Below are 23,769 nucleotides of genomic sequence, written 5' to 3'. Positions count from 1 at the left end.
TGCTCTAGGCCGGGCAGGAACTGGTTAATGCACACAAATGTACATGTGTCTTCGGTGTATGTAATGATTTAAAAAAAACTGTAGGTATGTTACAGGAGGTGGTCAGAGATTGGAAAAAAAGCTACAGAAGATATTTTTTATTCTTCTTGGAATAATTCATATATAGCATATTTAATAAAATAAACAATAAAGATAAAGGCTGTGGCAGTATAGAAAAAGAAAGGAACTGTCAAAAGGAAAAAAAACAAATCATTTAACTTGCAGAAGTCAGTCTTTTAATATTTTCCTTTATTGGTCCCGTATAGACACTTAGGCAAAAAAATGGGGGTTTATGCGAGCCACACTTAAAGTGTCACTAAACCCACATTATTAAAAAAAATATTAATAAATGCTGTATTTCATGCTGTTCATACTCACTCAGTCACTATGAGATTTGTTTTCTGCATTCCCCAAAAAACCTGGTTGATCCTGCTGTTCTCTATCTCCCCCTTTTATCCAGGTCCCCACATGCTCAGTTTTCAGTGAGTTTCTATGCTGAGCATTTCCTCCCTATCACATCTGAGCAGCCCATGTGACTATAGAGTCACACACACGTGGGCATATACACAGTTGAAAATGACAGCCCACTCTCTCCCTCACCCAGGAAGTGGGCTGTATAAGGTGTTTAGTATTTACTGACAGAAAAAAATGTTTTACTATCCAAAGTTAAAAGAACAAGGGCAGAAGATTTATTAGATGGAAAGATGAAAAAATGATGGAAGGTCAACTTTAGGTACTTTAAGAGCCACATGCCCTCAGACAGCAGGCTGGACAACAGAGTATTAGATAATCTGTTCCTGCAGCATGTGATGCTGCTCCAAAGGATACTTCTTTGCAGAGGGATTAGGTGCATAATACTGGATCTGGGGTTGTCATCGTCACCTTGGCTTTACTACCTAGTGTGTCACTGATCAGGAACTAGTATGTATAATAAGAATTTATTCTTTTCAGACATCACTGGTTTCTAGATTGCACCAGGTAGGCTGTTAACTTAGTAGTTACTCCAGGATAAAGGTGAGATGTCTGGAGCCTGCACCTTGAATATACTCAGCAATGACACCTTTTATGTTTCTTTCTTACGCATGGGTTTGCTTTATAGTAGCTTAAATGACAGCATGGTTTCTACTTATGTTTGAGTTGCAGTGTATAGAAAATGCTTTCATGTCATAGATGGAAACAAGAAGGCAGCAAGTCACATAATTGTGCATCGTAGAATAGTAAGGGTCTGGTATGGATTCTGGGGGAACCCCCACGCCAAATAAACGGCGTGGAGGTCCCCCCAGAATCCATACTAGACCCTTATCCTAGCACACAGCCCGGCAGGTCAGGAAACGGGGCGGGGACGAGCGAGCACCCCCCCTGAACTGTACCAGGCTGCATGCCCTCAACATGGGGGGGTGGGTGCTTTGGGGAAGGGGGCCCTGCGCCCCCACCCCAAAGCACCTTGTCCCCATGTTGATGAGGACAAGGGCCTCCTCCTGACAACCCTGGCCATTGGTTGTTGGGGTCTGCAGGCGGGGGGTTAATCTGAATCTGGAAGCCCCCCCGGTTCTGACCCCCCCATCATATGTAAATGAGTATGGGGTACATTGCTCCCCTACCCATTCACATAAAAAAAGTGTCAAAAATAAAACGCAGTACACAGGTTTTTTGTCAGAAACCATGAATCAGACCAAGACAGAAGTACAATTAGATCACACTTGTTTATTAATAAAAATAAAAAGGTAAATAGAGTAAGCGCAGTCAAAGCATAGCCAGAGTCCAGTAACTGGATCGGATAGTCAGCCAAGCCAGAGTTCAGTAACCAGATCGGGTAATCAGCCAGGCCAGAAGTCAGGGATCCAAGCAGAGTAACAGCAAGCGGGATAAGGAGCCAGAAGGGATGTCAGCAAGCCAGTCTTTAAACAGGAACACAGGAGATGGTTTCTTGTGATTTGACCAAGGCGAAGGCAGGAAAGAAGTGAGCTGGACGTCTTTTAGTAGGCGGGACTGACAAGCAGATCCACAACAGCTGGTTATCTGTGGAGAGAGAAGAGAGTGGCAATTAGCCGACAGTTAAGCGGCCAGCTCAGAGAAGGAAGGGCTGAACCAGCCCTGACATTTTTAAAGTAATTTATTATGGCGGCTCGGGCATCTCTTCCGACTTCTTCTCCCCTCTGCCTCCTCCTGCTGATGTCTTCTGCCTCTGCCGGTTCTTCTCTCCTCTCCGGGTCTTCTCCACTCTCTCTGGTTCTTCTCCCTCTGTCCGCTGTCTTCTGCCTCTGCCGGGTCTTCTACGCTATCTTCTCGCTCTTTTGCTGGGTCTTCGCCGCTGTCTTCTCCCTCTGTTCTTCTTCCGATGTTAACTCAATGCTCTCTCCTGCTCTAATACTAGGTGGGCGGTGTGCCACTACTTATATTGGCATGGGGCGGGCGCGTCCCTTATGATGTCACCGCCCCATCATGCCTCGGGCGGTGACATCATAAGGGGTGAGGCCTCCAGATGACATCACCTGGTGGCCCCACCTCTAGCCAATATATATAGGGGCACACCGCACACCCAGCATTAGAGTGGGAAAAAGTCAACTTTGGAAAAAGAACAGAGGGATAAGACAGCTGAGAAGACCGGGCAAAAGGGCAAGAAGATAGCAGAGAAGACCCAGCAGAGGCAGAAGACAGCGGACAGAGGGAGAAGAACCGGAGTGGCCTAGAAGACATCAGCGAAGAGCAGAGAAGACCTGGAGAGGGGAGAAGAACCGGCAGAAGCAGAAGAGGGCGGAAGAACCGGCAGAGGCATCAGTGAAGGAGGCAGAAGAGCCGGAGAGGGGAGAAGAAATCAGAAGAGAAGACAGAGCTGCCTTAATAAATTACTTTAAAAACATGTGTAATGTGTTTTATTTTTGATTCTTTTTTAGGTGAATGGGTAGGGGTACAATGCACCTCATACTCATTCACATAGGGTGGGGGGCAAGAATCTGGTGGCCCCCTTGTTAAAGGGGGCTTCCAGATTTTGATAAACCCCCCGCCAGCAGACCCCAACAACCAATGGCCAGGGTTGTCAGGAAGAGGCCCTTGTCCTCATCAACATGGGGACAAGGTGCTTTGGGGTGGGGGGTGCAGGGCCCCCTTCTCCAAAGCACCCACCCCCCCATGTTGAGGGCATGCAGCCTGGTACAGTTCAGGGGGGGCGTTCGCTCGTGCCCTCCCCCTTTCCTGACCTGCCGGGCTGTGTGCTAGGATAAGTGTCTGGTATGGATTCAGGGGGGACCCCCACGCCATTTAGTTGGCGTGGGGGTTCCCCCTGCCCCCAAAGCACCCACCTCCCCAAGAGAGCATGCAGCCTGGTACGGTTCAGGAGGGGGGGCGTGGAGTTCCCCCTAAAGATTCATACCAGACATACTGCCTGGTATTGTCGCAGATCAAAGTCGGATCCCTGTTCATTGAGGTCGGACGCATGTCGGACTTAAAAACGCAGGGCAATGTCAGATCCAAAGTGGTACGACAGTCGTGTCGTACCAGTGTGAACCTGGCCTAACACCTATATGAGGCTAGGCCCCTGCTTAGTTTCCCTGTCAGTTGATCAAGTTCCAATCAAGCATATTGTATCATTGAACACCTGTGCACAGGAACCTAAGCAATCAACCTAACACTCCCTGAGAAACTTTGCTCTAAATAATGGTTTTGATGTTTTTCAGTGTTGAAATGTAGTGGAATGGCAGGATAAAACAATCATAACAATAGCGCTATGTGTATGATTGTTTTTTTATTTTTTTTTATTTTAGGTATTCTAAAGGGTACCCCCCTAATTCACCATATATAGGAAGCTCACCTACCTTTTGTCACCTATTACAAGAAAAAGTACCCTTTTGCTGTCTTCGATTAAATAAGGTATATTTTACATATATAACTGTGTTTGATAAATATTTAAAAAAAAAATTATAGTAATAAGTTACCGTACTCTTAATTCCATTCTTTCTTACCAATTATGTTTTAGGGTTGTCAACATAACTATTATGAAGATGCAAAAGCCTATGGATTCAAGAATAAAGTCATCATTGTTGCAGCTGAAACTGCAGGAAATGGACTGTATAATTTCATTGTTCCACTCAGAGCGTATTACAGACCAAAAAAGGAGCTTAACCCCATCATACTGCTTCTGGATAATCCGTAAGTGTCATAACAAGGGAATTTCAATTTATTTGTAATGTTAAATACTTTTTATTTTATACAATAGAGGGCATTGTAATTGTCACCGTGTCATATGATTAAAGTTAAGCCTCAGTTTCATGCTGACAAAAAACAAATGTACAATGGGGACGGAAAGTATTCAGACCCCCTTAAATTTTTCACTCTTTGTTATATTGCAGCCATTTGCTAAAATCATTTAAGTTCATTTTTTTCCTCATTAATGTATGCACAGCACCCCATATTGACAGAAAAACACAGAATAGTTGACATTTTTGCAGATTTATTAACCACTTGCTTACTAGGCACTTAAACCCCCCTCCTATCCAGACCAATTTTCAGCTTTCAGTGCTCTCACACTTTGAATGACAATTACTCAGTCATGCAACACTGTACCCAAATGATTTTTTTGTCCTTTTTTTATACAAATAGAGCTTTATTTTGGTGGTATTTGATCACCTCTGGGTTTTTTATTTTTTGCGCTATAAATGAAAAAAGACCGAAAATTTTGAAAAAAAAACGCATTTTTCCTAATTTCTGTGATAAAATTTTGCAAATTCGTAATTTTTCTTCATAAATTTTGGCCACAATTTATACTGCTACATATCTTTGGTAAAAATAACCAAAAATTTGTGGAAATTATTTGGTCTGTGTGAAAGTTTTAGAGTCTACAAGCTATGGTCCAAATCATAAAAAAAATTATCATATCTGATGTACTGGTGGCCTATCTCATTTCCTGAGACCCTAACAAGCCAGGAAAGTACAAATGCCCCCCAAATAACCCCTTTTTGGAAAGTAGACATTTCAATGTATTTAGTTAGAGGCATGGTGAGTTATTTGAAGTTGTATTTTTTTCCCACAATTCTTTGCAAAATTGAGATTTTTTTTTTCCCCACAAAATTGTCATTGTATTAGCTTATTTCTCTCACATGGCATGTGTATACCACAAATGACACCCCAAAATACATTCTGCTACTCCTCCTGAGTATTACGATACCACATGTGTGGGACTTTTTCACTGCCTGGCCACATACAGAGTGTAACCACCTATTACACTTTTGAAGGCCCTGGAGCACCGGGACAATGGAAACACCCACAAAATGACCCCATTTTGGAAAGCCAATACCCCAACGTATAATCTATGAGGCATAATGAGTCTTTTGAATGGTTTATTTTTTTCCAGAATTTTTTGGAAAATGTGGAAAAGAATGGAAACACATTTTCTTTTTTACACAAAGTTGTCCGTTTATAAGATATTTCCAACACATAGCATTTAGATAGCAAAAATGACAAAATACATTCTGCTACTCCTCCTGAGTATTACTATACCACATGTGTGGGACTTTTTCACTGCCTGGCCACATACAGAGGCCCACCATGCATGGAGCACCATCAGGTGTTCTAGGAGCATAAATTACACATCACATTTCTCAACCACCTATTACACTTTTGAAGGCCCTGGAGCACCGGGACAATGGAAACACCCACAAAATGACCCCATTTTGGAAAGCTAACACCCCAATGTATAATCTATGAGGCATAATGAGTCTTTTGAATGGTTTATTTTTTTCCAGAATTTTTTGGAAAATGTGGAAAAAAATGAAAACGCATTTTTTTTTACATAAAGTTGTCCATTTATAAGATATTTCCAACACACAGAATTTGGATAGCAAAAATAACACCCCAAAATACATTCTGCTACTCCTCCTGAGTATGGCGATACCACATGTGTGAGACTTCTACACAGCATGGCCACATACAGAGATCCAACATGCAAGGAACACCATCAGGTGTTCCAGGGACACATAGCATGCACATACCAAGAATTACACCCCAAAATACATTATGCTGAGCAAAGCATAAACAAAAGATTACCTGTGGTTGTAGTAGCACAGTTGTACACAGGAGGATAGCACTGGTCCAGGCAGCAGGCAGGGACTTGGTCAACAGCGGCGAACACAATTGTCCAGGCAGCAGGCAGGGTTACTGTCCATACAAAGTCCAGGGTCAGTGCAGGCAGAGATATTGTCCGCAGTGCCAAAAATATTGGTCCCGGTAGTAGGCAGGTCCATGTGGTGTGGTCAGTGCGACAGGCAGAGGCATGACGGCAGTAAGTCCTACAGGCAGAAGTAGGGCCTCGTTTAGGACAGAATGGGGACAGGGGTAGAGGCTTCTCCCACCCAAATCTCTTTGAAGCCTCCGAGTCTCCAGACCCTAATCTAGGATTGAGAAAACAAAAAAATAGTTTTCTTCATCCAGAAAAACAATTCTGGAGCCCCTCACATATGTGAGACCCCTGTGTTGAATCCCACTAGTCCAGTATCAGGGTACAAGATCAGTCCAAGAGGCAGGCAAATATCATGGTCAAACAGTCCAAGGTCAGTTCCAGATCAGGCAGATGTATGTACAGAATCGTTAGGCAGAAGCATGGTCGAATAACAGTCCAGGGTCAGTTCCAGATCAGGCAGAGGTATGTGCAGAATCGTTAGGCAGAAGCATGGTCGAATAACAGTCCAGGGTCAGTTCCAGATCAGGCAGAGGTATGTACAGAATCGTTAGGCAGAAGCGTGGTCAAATAACAAGCCAGGGTCAGTTACAGAGGAGGCAGTGGCATAAGGGGTGTGAGGGTAAATTGCAGGAACGGAGGCTTACGTTTACCATACTTCACTAATAATTTAGTGAAGTATGGTAACGACGAAAACATTCACCTACGCAGAGGCCTGGTTCAGAAGGACATTGTGCACAATAATAAGATGTGTCTCTTCTTAATCCTGCTCTGGTACAACACCTTACATTTTTTTTGCCGTCGTTGGCCTGTTGGTTTGGGAGGGATCTTATTGGGAAAGTGGCGTTCGGAGAGTCGACTTAGAACATCTGATCGGATATTTTCTGTGGGGCCGATCGGGAATGTAAGGGCAGTGAAAACTTCCTCCTGGTAGCCAAGGAAGCGTTTGGGGTTTTGGGTGGAGTTACGATAAATGACATATGAATTGTAGATGGCCAAATGAAAAAAATAAATTGTGACTTTCTTATACCAATGGTATGTCCGTCTTGTAGCAAGGTACGGTTCCAGCATCTGGTCATTCAAGTCGACTCCCCCCATAAACAAATTATAATCAAAGATGCATTTAGGTTTCTGTATGGGGCCATTTCTTCTGGGGATTTCCATGAAGGTATCATCGTGGATTGAAGACAACATGTACACATTTCTTTTGTCTCTCCACTTCACTGCCAAAATCTCGTTGTTTCTTAGACTGGCCGTTTCTCCTTTTCTCAAATTTTTATTGACCAGACTTTGAGGAAAGCCCTTCCGGTTCTTTTTAACGGTACCACATGCAGGCGTCTTCTTCCGATGAAGGTTGTGGAACAGGGGCAGAGATGTGTAGAAGTTATCTACATACAGGTGGTAGCCTTTCTCCAGTAGGGGGTATGTGAGGTCCCAAACAATTTTCCCGCTTGATCCCAAGTAGTCTGGGCAATTAGGGGGTTGCAGCTGGGTGTCCTTCCCTTCGTACACTTTGAAGGCATACAAGTAACCTGTGACTCAGTCACATAATTTGTATACCTTCACCCCATAGCAGCCCTTTTACTGGGAATATATTGTTTTATTTTAAGCCTGCCACTAAACTTAACAAGGGACTCGTCCACACATATGTTTTTGTCCGGGGTAAACAGCAGGGGGAATAGTGCAGAAAAATAATTTAAAGTGGCCGAATTTTGAAAAGTCTGTCATAGTTTGGGTCATTTCAGGGAGGGCACTGGGTATTGTCGTTGAAATGAAGAAACCTCAATATCATGAGGTATCTGTTTCTGGGCATTACCTTGGAGTATACTGGCATGTGTTGGAGGGGGTGGGTTGACCAATAGGACAGCAAAGTGTTTTTTTTTGTGAGTCCCATGTTAAATGTGAGCCCTAAAAAAACCTTCAACTCCTCCACCGTTAGGTCTCTCCACTCATAGGGACGGGCATAGTAGGACGTTGGATTATTCGAAATGAATTGCTGTGCATAAAGGTTGCACTGGGCCACAATATTTGACAGCATGTCCTCTGTAAAAAATAAATTAAAAAAATCTATTGGGGAAAAATTTTCCGTGTTCACCTGGACTCCTGGCTGGGCAGTGAAAGGGCGAATGTTGGCTTCTCCTGAATTAGGAGGAAGCCACAAGGGGTTCTGCAGGGCATAAGGAAGGCTGGCTTGGGTCCTTGGCCTTTCTTGCCGCTGCATGCATGCTGGTGGATGGCACTGCGGTGCTGGTGGATGGGACTGTGGTGCTGGTGGATGGGACTGCCATGCTGGTGGATGGGACTGCCGTGCTGGTGGATGGGACTGCGGTGCTGGTGGATGGCACTGCGGTGCTGGTAGATGCCACTGCCTCCCCACCAGAACGCCTTCGTTTGGCGGGCTGAATCTCTTCCTTCTCTGAGTCACTCAGTGTTCCACTGAGGACTGGCTCATAATTTGAGTCCGACTCAGAATCGGAGTCGGAAAGGGAATCCGAAAAAGAGAGCTCCCCGTTGCTCTCATCGGCCTGGGACAGTATTTGGTACGCCTCCTCGGTGGAAAAGCTTCTTTTGGCCATGGTTGCTAAGCCTGCACTGATGGGCACTGATGAGGCGGCACTGATGAGCACAGATGGGCACTGAGGTGGCACAGAGGGGCACTGATGAGGTGGAACAGATGTGCACTGATGAGGTGGAACAGATGTGCACTAATGAGGTGGAACAGATGTGCAGATGTGCACTGATGAGGTGGCACTGGTGGGCACTGATGAGGTGGCACAGGTGGGCACTGATGAGGCGGCACAGGTGGGCACTGATGAGGCGGCACAGGTGGGCACTGATGAGGTGGAACAGATGTGCAGATGTGCACTGATGAGGTGGCACTGGTGTGCACTGATGAGGTGGCACTGGTGGGCACTGATGAGGTGGCACTGGTGGGCACTGATGGCGCGGCACAGGTGGGCACTGATGAGGCGGCACAGGTGGGCACTGATGAGGTGGAACAGATGTGCACTGATGAGGTGGAACAAATGTGCACTAATGAGGTGGAACAGATGTGCAGATGTGCACTGATGAGGCAGCACAGGTGGGCACTGATGAGGCGGCACAGGTGGGCACTGATGAGGCGGGACAGGTGGGCACTGATGAGGTGGCACAGGTGGGCACTGATGAGGTGGAACAGATGTGCACTGAGGTGGAACAGATGTGCGCTGATGAGATAGCACAGATGTGCACTGATGAGGTGGCACAGCTGGGCACTGATGAGGCGGCACAGATGGAGCGGCACAGATGGGGCGGCACAGATGGAGCAGCACAGATGGGCACTGATGAGGCGGCACAGATGTGCACTGGTTGCACAGATGTGCACTGAGGCAGCCCAGATGGGCACTGATTGGCACAGGTGGGCACTGATGAGGTGGCACAGGTGGGCACTGATGAGGTGGCACAGGTGGGCACTGATTGTGCAGATGTGCAGCTGGACACTGATCACCGCTGGGCACCGATTGGCACAGGTGGGCACCGATTGGTACTGTACTGATGGTGCACTGTACTGATGGGGCACTGTACTGATGGGGCACTGTAATGATGGGGCACTGTAATGATGGGCACTGTGGGCACTGTAGGCACAGTAAAACACACTGTATACTCAAAGTAAACTCACAGATCTCTCTCTCCTCACACGCTGTCTCTGTGTGAGGAGAGAGAGCCGGCAATGAGAGATGATCTCAATTGTTTACATTTCAGATCATCTCTCATTGGAGGCAGCGATCACGCTGTAAACGGCTGCTGTGATTGGCCGTTTACAGCGATCTGTGATTGACTGTGTCCAAGGGACACGGCCAACACAGAATCTCCCCATTGCGCGCTCGTGAGCACGCACGGGGAGCGAGGAAAGGGGAGGCCGTCATATGACGGCCTCCCCGGGAATTGACATCCGTGCTGAAGCCGTCATTCGGCTACGGCCGGATGTCAAGCGGTTAAAAAGGAAAAACTGAAATATCACATGGTCCTAAGTATTCAGACCCTTTGCTGTGACACTCATATATTTAACTCAGGTGCTGTCCATTTCTTCTGATCATCCTTGAGATGGTTCTACACCTTCATTTGAGTCCAGCTGTGTTTGATTATACTGATTGGACTTGATTAGGAAAGCCACACACCTGTCTATATAAGACCTTACAGCTCACAGTGAGAGCAAATGAGAATCATGAGGTCAAAAGGAACTGCCTGAAGAGCTCAGAGACAGAATTTTGGCAAGGCACAGATCTGGCCAAGGTTACAAAAAAAATTTTGCTGCACTTAAGGTTCCTAAGAGCACAGTGGCCTCCATAATTCTTAAATGGAAGACGTTTGGGATGACCAGAACCTTTCCTAGAGCTGGCCGTCCGGCCAAACTGAGCTATCAGGGAGAAGAGCCTTGGTGAGAGAGGTAAAGAAGAACCCAAAGATCACTGTGGCTGAGCTCCAGAAATGCAGTCCGGAGATGGGAGAAAGTTGTAGAAAGTCAATCATCACTGCAGCCCTCCACCAGTCAGGGCTTTATGGCAGAGTGGCCCAACGGAAGCCTCTTCTCAGTGGAAGACACATGAGAGCCCGCATGGAGTTTGCTAAAAAACACCTGAAGGAATCCAAGATGGTGAGAAATAAGATTCTCTGGTCTGATGAGACCAAGATAGAACTTTTTGGCCTTAATCCTAAGCAGTATGTGTGGAGAAAACCAGGCACTGCTCATCATCTGTCCAATACAGTCCCAACAGTGAAGCATGGTGGTGGCAGCATCATGCTGTGGTGGTGTTTTTCAGCTGCAGGGACAGCACGACTGGTTGCAATCGAGGGAAAGATGAAAACCTTCTCCAGAGTGCTCAGGACCTCAGACTGGGCCGAAGGTTTACCTTCCAACAAGACAATGACCCTAAGCACGCAGCTAAAATAACGAAGGAGTGGCTTCACCACAACTCCGTGACTGTTCTTGAATGGCCCAGCCAGAACCCTGACTTAAACCCAATTGAGCATCTCTGGAGAGACCTAAAAATGGCTGTCCACCAACGTTTACCATCCAACCTGACAGAACTGGAGAGGATCTGCAAGGAGGAATGGCAGAGGATCCCCAAATCCAGGTGTGAAAAACTTGTTGCATTTTTCCCAAAAAGACTCATGGCTGTATTAGATCAAAAGGGTGCTTCTACTAAATACTAAGCAAAGGGTCTGAATGTGATATTTCAGTTTTTCTTTTTTAAAAAATCTGCAAAAATGTCAACAATTACGGTATGTGTATTTCTGTCAATATGGGGTGCTGTGTGTTCATTAATGAGGAAAAAAAAATGAACTGAAATGATTTTAGCAAATGGCTGCAATATAACAAAGAATGAAACATTTAAGGGGGTCTGAATACTTTCCGTCCCCACTGTATATACTGTAAAATAAGCAAATATCGTGCAGCATAAAAAAATATATACACGTGCATCACATAAATCTATCAATTGTGCATAAATATAAATAAAACACATATAAATTGTCAATCGTAGATATGATGTGTGAAATACAAATCAATTATGAAAATACACAAACACAAATAAAAACACAAAGTGCTATAACTGTTGCACAAAGTCCTCCAAATTTTTCATCACATGTCAAAAATCAATCCTTTTTCAGTGTCATATACTTCTCCACTCACTTCAGTCTGAAAATATTCCAAATAAATTCACCCTTGTGCGATTCCACCCTTAAAGTGGTATTAACCTTTTCGCTGCCAGGTCCTATACTCTACTTTTAAACTTAGCTGGCCAGACCATTTTTACAATTTTTTCATAGATTTTTTATTTTTCCCTTACAGCTTTCAGAGTTTGTAAAATACCCCTCAAACCATTTTCTGAAAGCACATGACCAGCAGAATACAAATAAGGTGCTACTGATTTGTAAGACACAAACATATTTGCGCAAATGTTTATCTAAACAATATTTTTGCGAAAAATACACTAAAATCATTATTAGCAGATAAAAACATAGCACAGTTTACAAAATTCCACTAAATATAAAGACTAACCTGTATTAAGTTATTAAAATAAACAATATTTGTACATTTCAAATTGTGCCTTTTTGCGAAATAGTGAAAATTAAACATACGCAAAAATGTAAATATACAAATTTCTCTAAAAAGAGGTTTTCATTTTTCACTTACAGTTTTAAGAGTTTATTAAAGACCCCCGACACCTTATATTTTCTGAAAGCACATGACCTGTAGAGTAAAAAGAAGGCACTTCTGATTTTAACAACCTGCGATAGTTGCGCAAATGTTTATCAAAACTATATGTTCGCTAAAAATTCTCTAAAATCTTTATTAGCAGATATAAGCACAGCAAATTTTACAAAATTCCTGCTAAAGTCCTACTAAACATAAAATCTTAACCTGTATTGAGTTAATAAATAACAAATATTTGGAATTTTTAAATTACGCCTTTTTGAAAAATGGTGAAAATTGAACATAAGCAAAAATGTAAATAACCACATTTCTCTAAAAATCGGAAGGTTTACCATTTTCCTTAACAGCTTTCATAGTTTGTAAAAGACCCCCCAAACCATATATTTTCTGAAAGTATAGGACCAGTAAAATAAAAGGAAGGCACTACTGTTTTTTAAGCCTCCACGATATTTGCGCAAATGTTTACCATAGCACTATTTTCGCAAAAAATTGTCAGAAACTATGAATCAGACCGAGACAGAAGTACAGTTAATCACACATGTTTAATAATTATAAAAAGGTAAACAGAGTAAGCATAGTCAATACATAGCCAGAGTTCAGTAACCAGATCGGGTAGTCAGCCAATGCCAATGTCAGAGAGACAGAGATCAACGTAGTAGTACAGCAAGCAGGATCAGGAGCCAGTAGGGACGTCAGCCGAGCAAGTCTTCAACAGGAACGCAGGAGAAAGTCTCTGAGATGTGACCAAAGGCGAAGGCAGAGATGAAGTGAGCTGGACGGCTTTAAGTAGCCAGGAACTGCGAGCAGATCATCAACAGCTGAGTCACTGTGGAGAGAAAGGAGCTGGCAATTAGCTGACAGCTGAGTGGCCAGCTCAGAGAAGGAAGGGCTGAGCTCAGCCCTGACAAAAAATACACTAAAATCATTATTAGCAGATACAAACACAGCAAATTTTACAAAATTCCTGTTAAGTTCCTCCTAAATATAAAATCTAAATCTATATTGAGTTAATAAAGAACAAATATTTGTAAATTTTAAAGTGCGCCTTTTTGAGAAATAGTGAAAATCGGACGTATGCAAAACATTTTCTAAAAATCTGGAGGTTTTCCTTTTTTACTTACAGTTTTCAGAGTTTGTAAAACCCACCAAACCATATATTTTCTGAAAGAACATGACCAGTAGAAAAAAAGAAGGTGCTACTGATTTTTAAGGCACCATGATATTTGTGCAAATGTTTATTAAAACAATATTTTCGATAAAGATACACTAAAATCATTATTAGTGGATTCATACATGGCACAATTCCTGCTAAATTCCTACTAAATATAAAAGTTAAAACTGTATTGAGTTAATAAATAACAAATATTTATACCTTTTAAGTTGCCCCTTTTTGTGAAATGGTGAAAACTGAAGGTATGCAAAACTGTAAAAAAAATAATTTACTCAAAAAAGGTTACCATTTTTCACTTACAGCTTTCAGAATTTGGAAAGACTCCCCAAACCATACATTTTCTAAAAGCACATGACCTGTAGAATAAAAAAGTGCTGCTGATTTTGGGCCCTGCAATGATTGTGCAAATGTTCATCAAATCGCTATTTTCACTAAAAATACACTAAAATCATTATTAGTGCACATAAACACAATATAAACTCCTGCTAAATTGCTAATAAAGCATTGTTCACATATGGCATACTAAAGTGTACGCCTATGGAGGGTCATGTTTACCTGCACGGGTGTTCTCTGCAACCCCGTACAGGCAGTCCCAATTATATCAATTGGGATGAAACGGCTGCACAGGCATAGCTGTTGCTCCCAATTTGGCACGACCCCGAACGCAGACAGTGTGAGCTCAGGGACATGAACCAGGACCTACATGGATGTCAAATTGGGAGCAACAGCTCTGTTTGCACAGTTGCTACATCCCAAATAACATGAATAGGACTGCCTGCACAGGGATGCACGGAACACCTGTGCATCCCTGTACAGGTAAACATGGCCTTGCAGGGATGTATGCTGTGTATGTTCTGTGTGAACAAGACCTTAGGCCCCTATCACACGAGCAGACCGATTGGGTCCACCTGTCTGTTTTCCAGGTGGGCCCGAATGGACCACCCATTGTTCTCTATAGAGAGTCTAATGTAAATAGACATATGTCCATTTGCATCAGCAGAGCAGACACAGACCTGTTATCTGCCTGCTCAGCAGGGATCAGTGGACTGATCCCCCACTGAGCAGGTGGATCTACTTGACAGAGTCCTCTCCATGTGAAAGGTACCTTACTTTTTATTTTATTTTTTTGGGGGGGTCTTTGATGAGATATCAGAGGTCTAAACAGACCTCAGTATCTCTCTTTTGAGACAGAGAAAGGGACTGAAGATAGTCCCTTTTTCTGCAACACATTACATTAATGAATAAGCAGTCTGTATAGAGACTCCTTATCCATTCATTAACTGACACATAGTTTATTATGCTCAGTTATCAGTGGACACAGGAGCGATCAGTAGTGATCGCTGCCCGTGTCCACTGTAGTACAGGGAGGGGGCTGGTAAACACATGTTTACCAAGCCCCAACCTCACCTGCACCTGCACTGCTCCCCCCCCACCGCGCGCTCTCCAGCCTGACAGCTTGCCAGAGCTTAGTGTGGGCAGCAGCTGCAGGCGGCGGGAGGGGAAAGATTGTTTAGAGCAGAGAGTCAGAGCAGAGGATCTGAGAGGTGAGGGCCATTGCAGGGGGGAGATCAGAGTTGTGGGGGGACATAGTGTGATCTCCTCTAAGCCCCTGCAGCACTTGAAGCTAGTGGTAGAGGCAGAGGAGGAAAAGCCGGCTTCTGAGGGTAGCTGCAGGGGATTGGGGGTTTGCGGGGTGTCGGATCAGGTGTGAAGGAGGAAATCAGCACTGAGGGGGAAAGAGGGGGATAAAGAAGATACAAAAGAAGAGTGGGGGAGCCATTTTAGAGGAATGGGAGCAGAGGGAGGTGGAGAGGCTGGAGACAGGGAAGCGGCGGCATGGGGAGGGGTGTGGTCACATTTGAGCTTAATAACTGTAATCAGCAGATTGTAATCTGCTGATCAGAATTATAGGATTGTTCGTTGTATACCCGCACATCAAAAAAAAAACTTGCAAGGCAAAGACATAATGAGCTAGTATGCACCGCATACTAGCTCATTATGAAATACTTACCTTAGATCGAAGCCCCCATAATGCAGCCTGGTCCACGCCGAGGGAGCTGACATCTTGCCCTCAGCGTTTCTTCTGGGTTTGGCATTCGCCGAACATGAGTCTTCTTCCCGCCAAGGTCCGGCAGTGTCTGCCGGACATTCAGCCGGGCATTCAGAGCGCATGCGCCACTGACGTCAGCGGCTGCATGCAAAGGGAATATCTCCTAAACCGTACAGGTTTAGGAGATATTAATTTTACCTACAGGTAACCCTAATTATAGGCTTATAGGCTTACCTGTAGGTAAAAATGACAAATTGGGGTATACAACCACTTTAAGCAGAGTCTACTGAACAATTATGCTATAAGTTTATAGTCACTGAAGTGAGGAAGGATGTCCAGCTGGAAGCAATGCTCTAGGTCCATACACTATATGCGCCTGGCAGTGAAAGGGTTAAACCCCAAACCAAAAATGTAATATATTGCAGCTTACCAATTATTATATGTGGTGGCTACATCGGTTTTCTTTGGCATTTTTCCTTCGTTTTCACCTGGTTACACTCCTGTATTCGTGAGCTACAACAGGAGACAGCATCATTGTTAGTCCAGAGGGGGGAGAGTAGTGATAAATGTATTAGTAGATTTAGATTCACTAATAAATGTATGCCAAACTCCAGCTCACACTTTATAATCAGTTGGAGCAAACAGTTTTTTTTTTACAGTTTTTTAGTAGTTTTATTACAAAAACAATATACAGATTGAGACAACACTGTATACAATGCAAAATCAGTCCATATGATGATTAGCGGTGATGACAACCAGTTGAGAGAGTCCCACTGTCCTTTTCAAAAGGACAGTGTTTCGAGGTTGCACACTTCCTCAGGAGAATGTGAAGGTCAAGGGTAAACGTCGCCATAATACAAGTATAGGAAATTGTAAGAATTTGTTTACTATTGACTTAGCATTGATAGACAATAAACTTCAAGTATGTACTCACTAAAAACAATCTCAAACCTCAAACACAAGAATGGAGCCTGAGGCTGGAAAGAAATTAGCCCAATTTCCCTATTAACACAGACAGTGTTGATGCAGGAGTCCCTCCTGCTGAGCCATTGTCTACTCCCAGTGGGAGGGACAGGGGGGATGGGGCAGCTGTCCCTGCAGGGAGAAGACAGTGATTATAGCTGCTAGCGAGAATCACACTTAAAATCCGGCATGCTGGTTTTACCAAAAGTGATTGATCGATCAACTTGGTACATTCAGCCTGCCCATATACGGTTTGAATCTTGGCCGGTTCAGCAGGAACAAGAAAATGGGGGTGGTGGCTTCTGGCCTGCAGCGGCGTGTTTGAGTACATCCAAGGTATCACAAACACATGATGGTAAACTCACTACACGTGGCATAGGACAAAATCTATATAGCGACTAGCATTTTTACTTTATAAGCCTATGCCTGATACAGTTGGCCCGTTGGCAATGTAAAATTTTTGTGTACCTTGGGGAGTGTGTAGAATGTGGGAACAAATGGAAATTGTACGTTTAAAAAAACATATGTATGCTGATCAAGTAGAGCATCCATAACTCCAGCAAGGAGGGCTTTAAATTATAATGTAAATTCCTGAACCCTTAAAGGGGGGATCAATTGGTACAACTATTTGTTTGCCAGTACATCCTGGCACATTTTTTTGTTTTGAGTTCCAGTCATTATCACTATGTTGCCCCCCTTTTGGAGGGCTTGATAATGATTTCTGGTTAATTTTTAAGGCTAATTAAGCCCTTGTGCTGGAGTTAGATTCTGATTAACTGACCGAATGTCCATTTTCTTGATATCTTTAACAATTTTGTAACAAATGGCCAAATATTGGGATTAATTAATCACTTAAGGACCGGAAGGATTTGCCCACTTAATAACCAGGCCATTTTTTGCAATACAGGACTGCGTCGCTTTAACTGACAATTGCGCGGTCGTGTGATGCTTTACCCAAACAAAATTTATGTCCTTTTTTTTCCCACAAATAGAGCTTTCTTTTGGTGGCATTTGATCATCTATGCGTTTTTTTGTTTTTTTTGTGCTATAAACAACCGACAATTTTGAAAAAAAAAAACAATATTTTTTACTTTTTGCTATAATAAATATCCCCCAAAAAATGTAAAAGAACTAATTTCTTCATCAGTTTAGGCCGATACATATTTATATCTACATATTTTTGGTAAAAAAAATGAAATAAGCTTATATTGATTGGTTTGCGCAAAAGTTATAGCGTCTACAAAATAGGGGATAGATTTATGACATTTTTATATATTTTTTTTTTTACTAGTAATGGCGGTGATCAGTGATTTTGACACTTTTTTGGGATCATCGACATTTATACAGCGATTAGAGCTAAAAATAGCCACTGATTACTGTATAAATGTAACTGGCAGGGAAGGGGTTAACACTATGGGTTGATCAAGGGGTTAAGTGTTCCCTAGGAAGGTGTTTCTAACTGTGGGGGGAGTGTAGTGACTAGAGGAGGAGACAAATCGCTGTTCCTAAACACTAGGAACAGGCGATCTGTCTATCCTCCCCTGACAGACAGGCGATCTGTCTGTTTACAATTTACAGATCCCCAAAAATAGAAGTAAACAGGGTCACTTATGCAGCGCTCAAGATAAAAAATAAAACATATAGGATTAAGCAGCTGCTATAATCACATATAAAATTCAAAAGAAGGCAAAAAAGCTGCAAGAAAATAGGTCCTTTCCAGCTTAAGCAGTGTTCAAAGAAAAAATATATACATTAAAAATAAATAAAAATCAATCAGAAATGTGTGTAAGAAAATAGTACTTTAAAATGATAAAACATGTGACAGTCCAGGTGATGGGTAATTTCTCATATTAATAAGACAGTTTATATCAACTGAAGAGATGTTCCACCGTCACCACACCATGGGATTCCACTCCCTGTAGGAATTGCACTCACTGGACTCCTAATAATCAATCACCTTAGTAAATAAATCCAGCTTTAATCTCAGCAACTAAAGGACATCAGCATGGGAATTCAGTAACAATCAAACCGACAAATGAATGGCATCCCGATCCTGATTCCTGAATAATTCCAGACTGGACACACCCAAAATCGTCTTATTCCACTCAAGCATATAAAAGGAAAGGAATCCTCATACATTAAAAATAAATAAAAATCAATCAGAAATGTGTGTAAGAAAATAGTACTTTAAAATGATAAAACATGTGACAGTCCAGGCGCTGGGTATTTTCTCATATTAATAAGGCAGTTCGTATCAACTGAAGAGATGTTCCACCGTCACCACACCTTGTGATTCCACTGCCTATAGGAATTGCACTCACCAGACTGCTAATAATCAATCGCCTTAGTGAATAAATCCAGCTTTAATCTCAGCAACTAAAGGACATCGCGTGGGAATTCTGTAATGATCAACACAACAAATGAATGGCGTCCTGATCCTGAACAATTCCAGACTGCAAACTCCCAAAATCCTCTTAAGTTACTGCACTTACACAAAAAATATATTTAAAACAGCATTCAGGTAAATGATGCACTACTGGTGATAACAGTTGCGATAATCTCACCACCCGAAAGAAGAGCGAGTCGTTCGTGGTGGTTCCCAGGAGATACTCTGAGCCGTTCCCCAATGCAGCAAACCGTGTGGTCTCCCCTAGACGCATTTTCAACATTCTATCTTTGTCAATAGGCGGGTCCCACCATAGAACAATAAATCTCAAATTCAGCACATCTCATCTGTGATATAAATCAAAGCCACATTTTTGTAGCATCAGGGAATGGCAGCAAACATATGCCGGCAAACAAACAACTCCCTTCTTGTACCTATTCACCCGGTTGTAAGCACCCATTCCTGAGCTCATCCGAAAGACTGCACACACAGACATCAGAGGGAATCATCATATCAGTGTGTGCTTAACATAAACATTGATTTAAAACACATCAGTCACCTTAGTTTTAAAATATCATTATATTAACAAACACTTTACTCTGCTCAATGTCTGTTGTTATATAACAATTCCCCCTGATAGGCTGTCTCAATAAAAAATATTGACACATTAACCACCTCAATACAGGGCACTTACACCCCATTCCTGCCCAGACCAATTTTCAGCTTTCGGTGCTCTCACACTTTGAATGACAATTATTCAGTCATGCAACACTGTACCTATATGAAATCTGCGTCCTTTTTTTCATACAAATAGAGCTTTCTTTTGGTGGTATTTAATCACTAGTGGGTTTTTTATTTTTTGTGCTATAAATAAAAAAGGACTGTAGATTTTGTGAAAAAAATGCCTTTTTCTTTGTTTCTGTCATAAAATTTTGCAAATTAGTAATTTTTCTTCATAAATTTTGGCCAAAATTTATACTGCTACATAACTTTGGTAAAAATAACCCAAATTAGTGTATATTATGTAGCAATAACTCTCAGTGGAGCTGCTGGTTTAAGCGGGCTTGTTACCTTCACTCTCCTTCCCTCTGTTTCACCGGCACCGGGTCTAGGGTTCCGTTGAGTTTACCTCTGGACGACACACGCACCAACACTTGAGTACGTTTTCAATGCTTTATTAAACCATCAACGAAGGAAGTAGCAGGAAAGAGGTAGAAGGAAAACTGCAGGGGAAAACTCAAATACCTTTTTAGTAAGGTTCTTGACAAATGTCCTTTGTGGTTGGATATTTCAGTAGAATGCACTCCCTTGATGGGACACACTCCTTGCACGCCTGGATAGGCCTCTCTCACTTGCCTAGCAGCCAGTACGTAGCACGAACAAAAGTCTCTGCCACAGACTCGTTTGGGATGAACCCGTATGATCCTCTGCCACAGGATGTATTGGTTCTTTCTACGATGAATGTCAGTCACAGTGCTTGAACCTTTAAGCCAAACCCGGCAACACTATGCTGTATAATTACTTTAGGATACGTCCTCCAACCGAGTCACCAGGCCCCTCTACAGACCAGCACGCTGCATGATCCTTCCATGACGGGTCCTCCCCTGGGATCTCCTCGGTTGTCCAGCTTCTTCACTCTGGATAGACAGCTCAGGACCATTCCTCGGCCACTGTGGTAGGCCCCAGACAAGCTTCTGGGCCCACCCCTGAACGGAGGACCACGAGATAACTCTCTACTGCATACCTGTCGGCCAGGAGGGCCAGCAGGTGGCTGTAAAACGAACCCCAAAATATGGCGTCTGTCCCATAAATACCCTCGCCCAGAATGCAACTCAGAGGACCACCTCCACTGAGTTGTCCCCGGGACAGAAGAGCATCCATACACTTAGACACGCTGCCTTTCCAATACCCGCCAGCGGTAACAGCGACACCCACGGCTCAGTATGGAAACACACGCAACGTCAGCCAAGCTGGAACAGAGGCAAATCTAACCTTCCTAACGAACAAGTTACTAAATTTACCTATCAGATGGTAGATTGCAAATCTACCAGCGCTACAATTATTTGTTCTTTGTGAAAGTTATAGAGTCTACGAACTATGGTGCCAATCACTGAAAATTGATCACATCTGATCAGGCCTTCAGTACATCAGGTGTATCTCATTTCTTGAGACACTAACAAGTCAGAAAAGTACAAATACCCCCTAAATGACGAAAATCCCGAGTATGGCGATACCACATGTGTGAGACTTTTACACAGTCTGGCCACATACAAAGGCCCAACATTGAAGTAGCACCTTCAGGTGTCTTACGAGCATAAATGACACATCTCATTTCTCAACCACCTATTACACTTTTGAAAGCCCTGGAGCACCAGAAATTGCCCACAAAATGACCCCATTTTGGAAAGCAAACACCCCAATGTATAATCTATGAGGTATAATGAGTTCATTTTTTTCCAGAAGTTTTTGAAAAATGTGTAAAAAGAATTAAAACGTATTTTTTTTACACAAAGTTGTCAATTTACAAGGTATTTCTAACACATAGCATTTATATAGCAAAAATGACACCCCAAAATACATTCTGCTATTCTTCCTGAGTATGGCGATACCCAATGCGTGAGACTTTTACACAGCCTGGCCACATACAGAGGCCCAACACTGAAGTAGTACTTTCAGGCGTTCTAGGAGCATAAATTACACATCTTATTTCATTCCTACCCATCACATTTTTGAAGGTCCTTGAGCACCAGGACAGTGGAATATTACCCACAAAATGACCCCATTTTGGAAACAAAACACCCCAACGTATATTCTATGAGGCATGGGATGCAGATAGGTACTCGGGTACTCTGATGGGCTGCAGATAGGTACTCGGGTAACTTGATGAGCTGCAGACAGGTACTCGGGTACTCTGATGGGCTGGTGACAGGTACTCTGATGGCCTGGTGAAAGGTACTCGGGTACTCTAATGGCCTTGTTACCGGTACTCGGGTACTCTGATGGCCCGGTGACAGGTACTCGGGTACTCTGATGGGCTACAGATAGATACTCGGGGACTCTGATGGGCTGGTGACTGGTATTCGGGTACTCTGAAGGGCGGTGACAGGTACTCAGGTACTTGGTACTGATATGAACTGTGACAGGTACTCAGATGGACTGTGACAGGTACTCGGGTACTCAGATGAACTGTGACAGGTTCTCGGGTACTCAGAAGGACTGTGACAGGTACTCGGGTACTCAGATGAACTGTAACAGGTACTCAGATGAACTGTGACAGGTACTTTGATGGGTGGTGACAGGTACTTTAATGGGTGGTGACAGGTCCTCTTTATTGGGGAGGGGGGCAAACAGAAAAAGGCCTAGTGCTCAAGGCACAGCATACCCCTCAGGATTTTGAGGACAGACCAGATGTGTATAAAAATGTTTTCTTTATTAATACAAAGATAATAATACAATAAAGGTATAAAATCAATGACATAGTGCAATAGTCGCAAACATGATAACTGCTCGCAATAGGGCAGAGGAAAATTAGTACAGGTGGCTGTATAAAATGACGCCTGACATGTTTCAGACTAACTGTCCTTCTTCAAAGGCTTTTGTGTGATCTATAGCACAATTATTCTGTAAGGTAAACATAATTACATGTCAGTATAGAAATGCAATCAAATTAAAATCACTTTATACAGAGATTGGATAATTGTCTGATCAATGGACATAACAATGGAGAAAACACATATTATCTTGCATACCTGAGCTGATCAATGCCAATATGCAGGCGGGAAGGCAGAGTAGCTACAGCCTGCGCAAAGGATGCCATTGCAGTATAAGATAAGGATGTGTGGCTGGATGTAAAGTAGCCAAAATCCAGAGCATGAGAAATATGGGCCGGATGAGCCAAAAGGTGCTGCAGGAATTCCCACTGACTGGAGGTCACTCCAGTCAGTATATGGTCAGCCCAACAATTGAAAAAGTATACTTGATAACTTCCTATAGGGAAGATATGGTAAAGGATAGTAAGTGTATAAGAAGTGGCAGGGTAGATAGTATGCAAATAATAAAGAAGTCATATAAAGTACTTGGTATAAACTTGCCTTAACAAAGATGTATACACATCAATGGATCCAAAAAGCAAACAGACACCAGCGATGTGAGTGCTGTTGCTGAAAGAGGCCTATAAATAGCCAGTAACGCCATTAGTGAGCAGCTGTGTATGGGCTGCATCCAGCACCAAAATCAGCTGAGGCTGATGAGGCAGAGCACTGCGCCAAGATTAGCTGCAACATTCTGCTCTCAGAATTCCCAGGCAGGGCGGCGTGCGGCACAGCCATGCCCCAGGGGGCGGAACCATGTCCCGCTTCATCCCGCCATCGGTGCACGTAAGACCTACCCATCTGCGCTCCAGTATGGAAGAGAAAAGGAGATCCTTCCTACACCTATCTCTGGCCTTCTTGTAAGCTTTCTTCAAAATGCCATTGGAATAACCCCTATCGCGGAATTCTGGATCTGGATCCCTTTCTGGAGCTGACTATCATAAAGGATAGTGATGGGTCCTTCCAGAGCAAACTTTACAGAAAGCCAACTGCGGGTAATACGATATTGACCGCGTCCAGCTTTCACCCTAAACCGCTTCTTGCCTCCATCCCTTTTGCTCAGTACATTATGGCGAGGCGTAATTGCTCTAATGATGCGCCCTTTGATCAAGAGGCAGCGATACTCAGACAGAGACTCTGCGCTAGGGGTTATTCCAATGGCATTTTGAAGAAAGCTTACAAGAAGGCCAGAGATAGGTGTAGGA

The 23,769-nt window shown here is 43.3% G+C and overlaps 1 protein-coding gene across 3 annotated transcripts in view; it reads left to right on the top strand.

Annotated features, from left to right (window-relative positions):
- Positions 1-23,769, top strand: part of LOC141103379 (potassium channel subfamily T member 2) — a 2,416,326-nt gene that overhangs the window by 1,412,714 nt on the left and 979,843 nt on the right. For all 3 annotated transcript variants that reach the window (XM_073592891.1, XM_073592890.1, XM_073592889.1), the window contains exons 18-19: positions 3,801-3,906; positions 4,013-4,185. In XM_073592891.1, coding sequence (XP_073448992.1) covers positions 3,801-3,906; positions 4,013-4,185 — 279 coding nt within the window. The remainder of the gene's footprint in view (positions 1-3,800; positions 3,907-4,012; positions 4,186-23,769) is intronic.

This window comes from Aquarana catesbeiana, linkage group LG07, assembly GCF_042186555.1.
Source record: "Aquarana catesbeiana isolate 2022-GZ linkage group LG07, ASM4218655v1, whole genome shotgun sequence".
Taxonomy (NCBI): Eukaryota; Metazoa; Chordata; class Amphibia; order Anura; family Ranidae; genus Aquarana; species Aquarana catesbeiana.
Note: the sequence above shows the minus strand (reverse complement) of the source record. Positions and strands in the feature narration are given on the sequence as shown.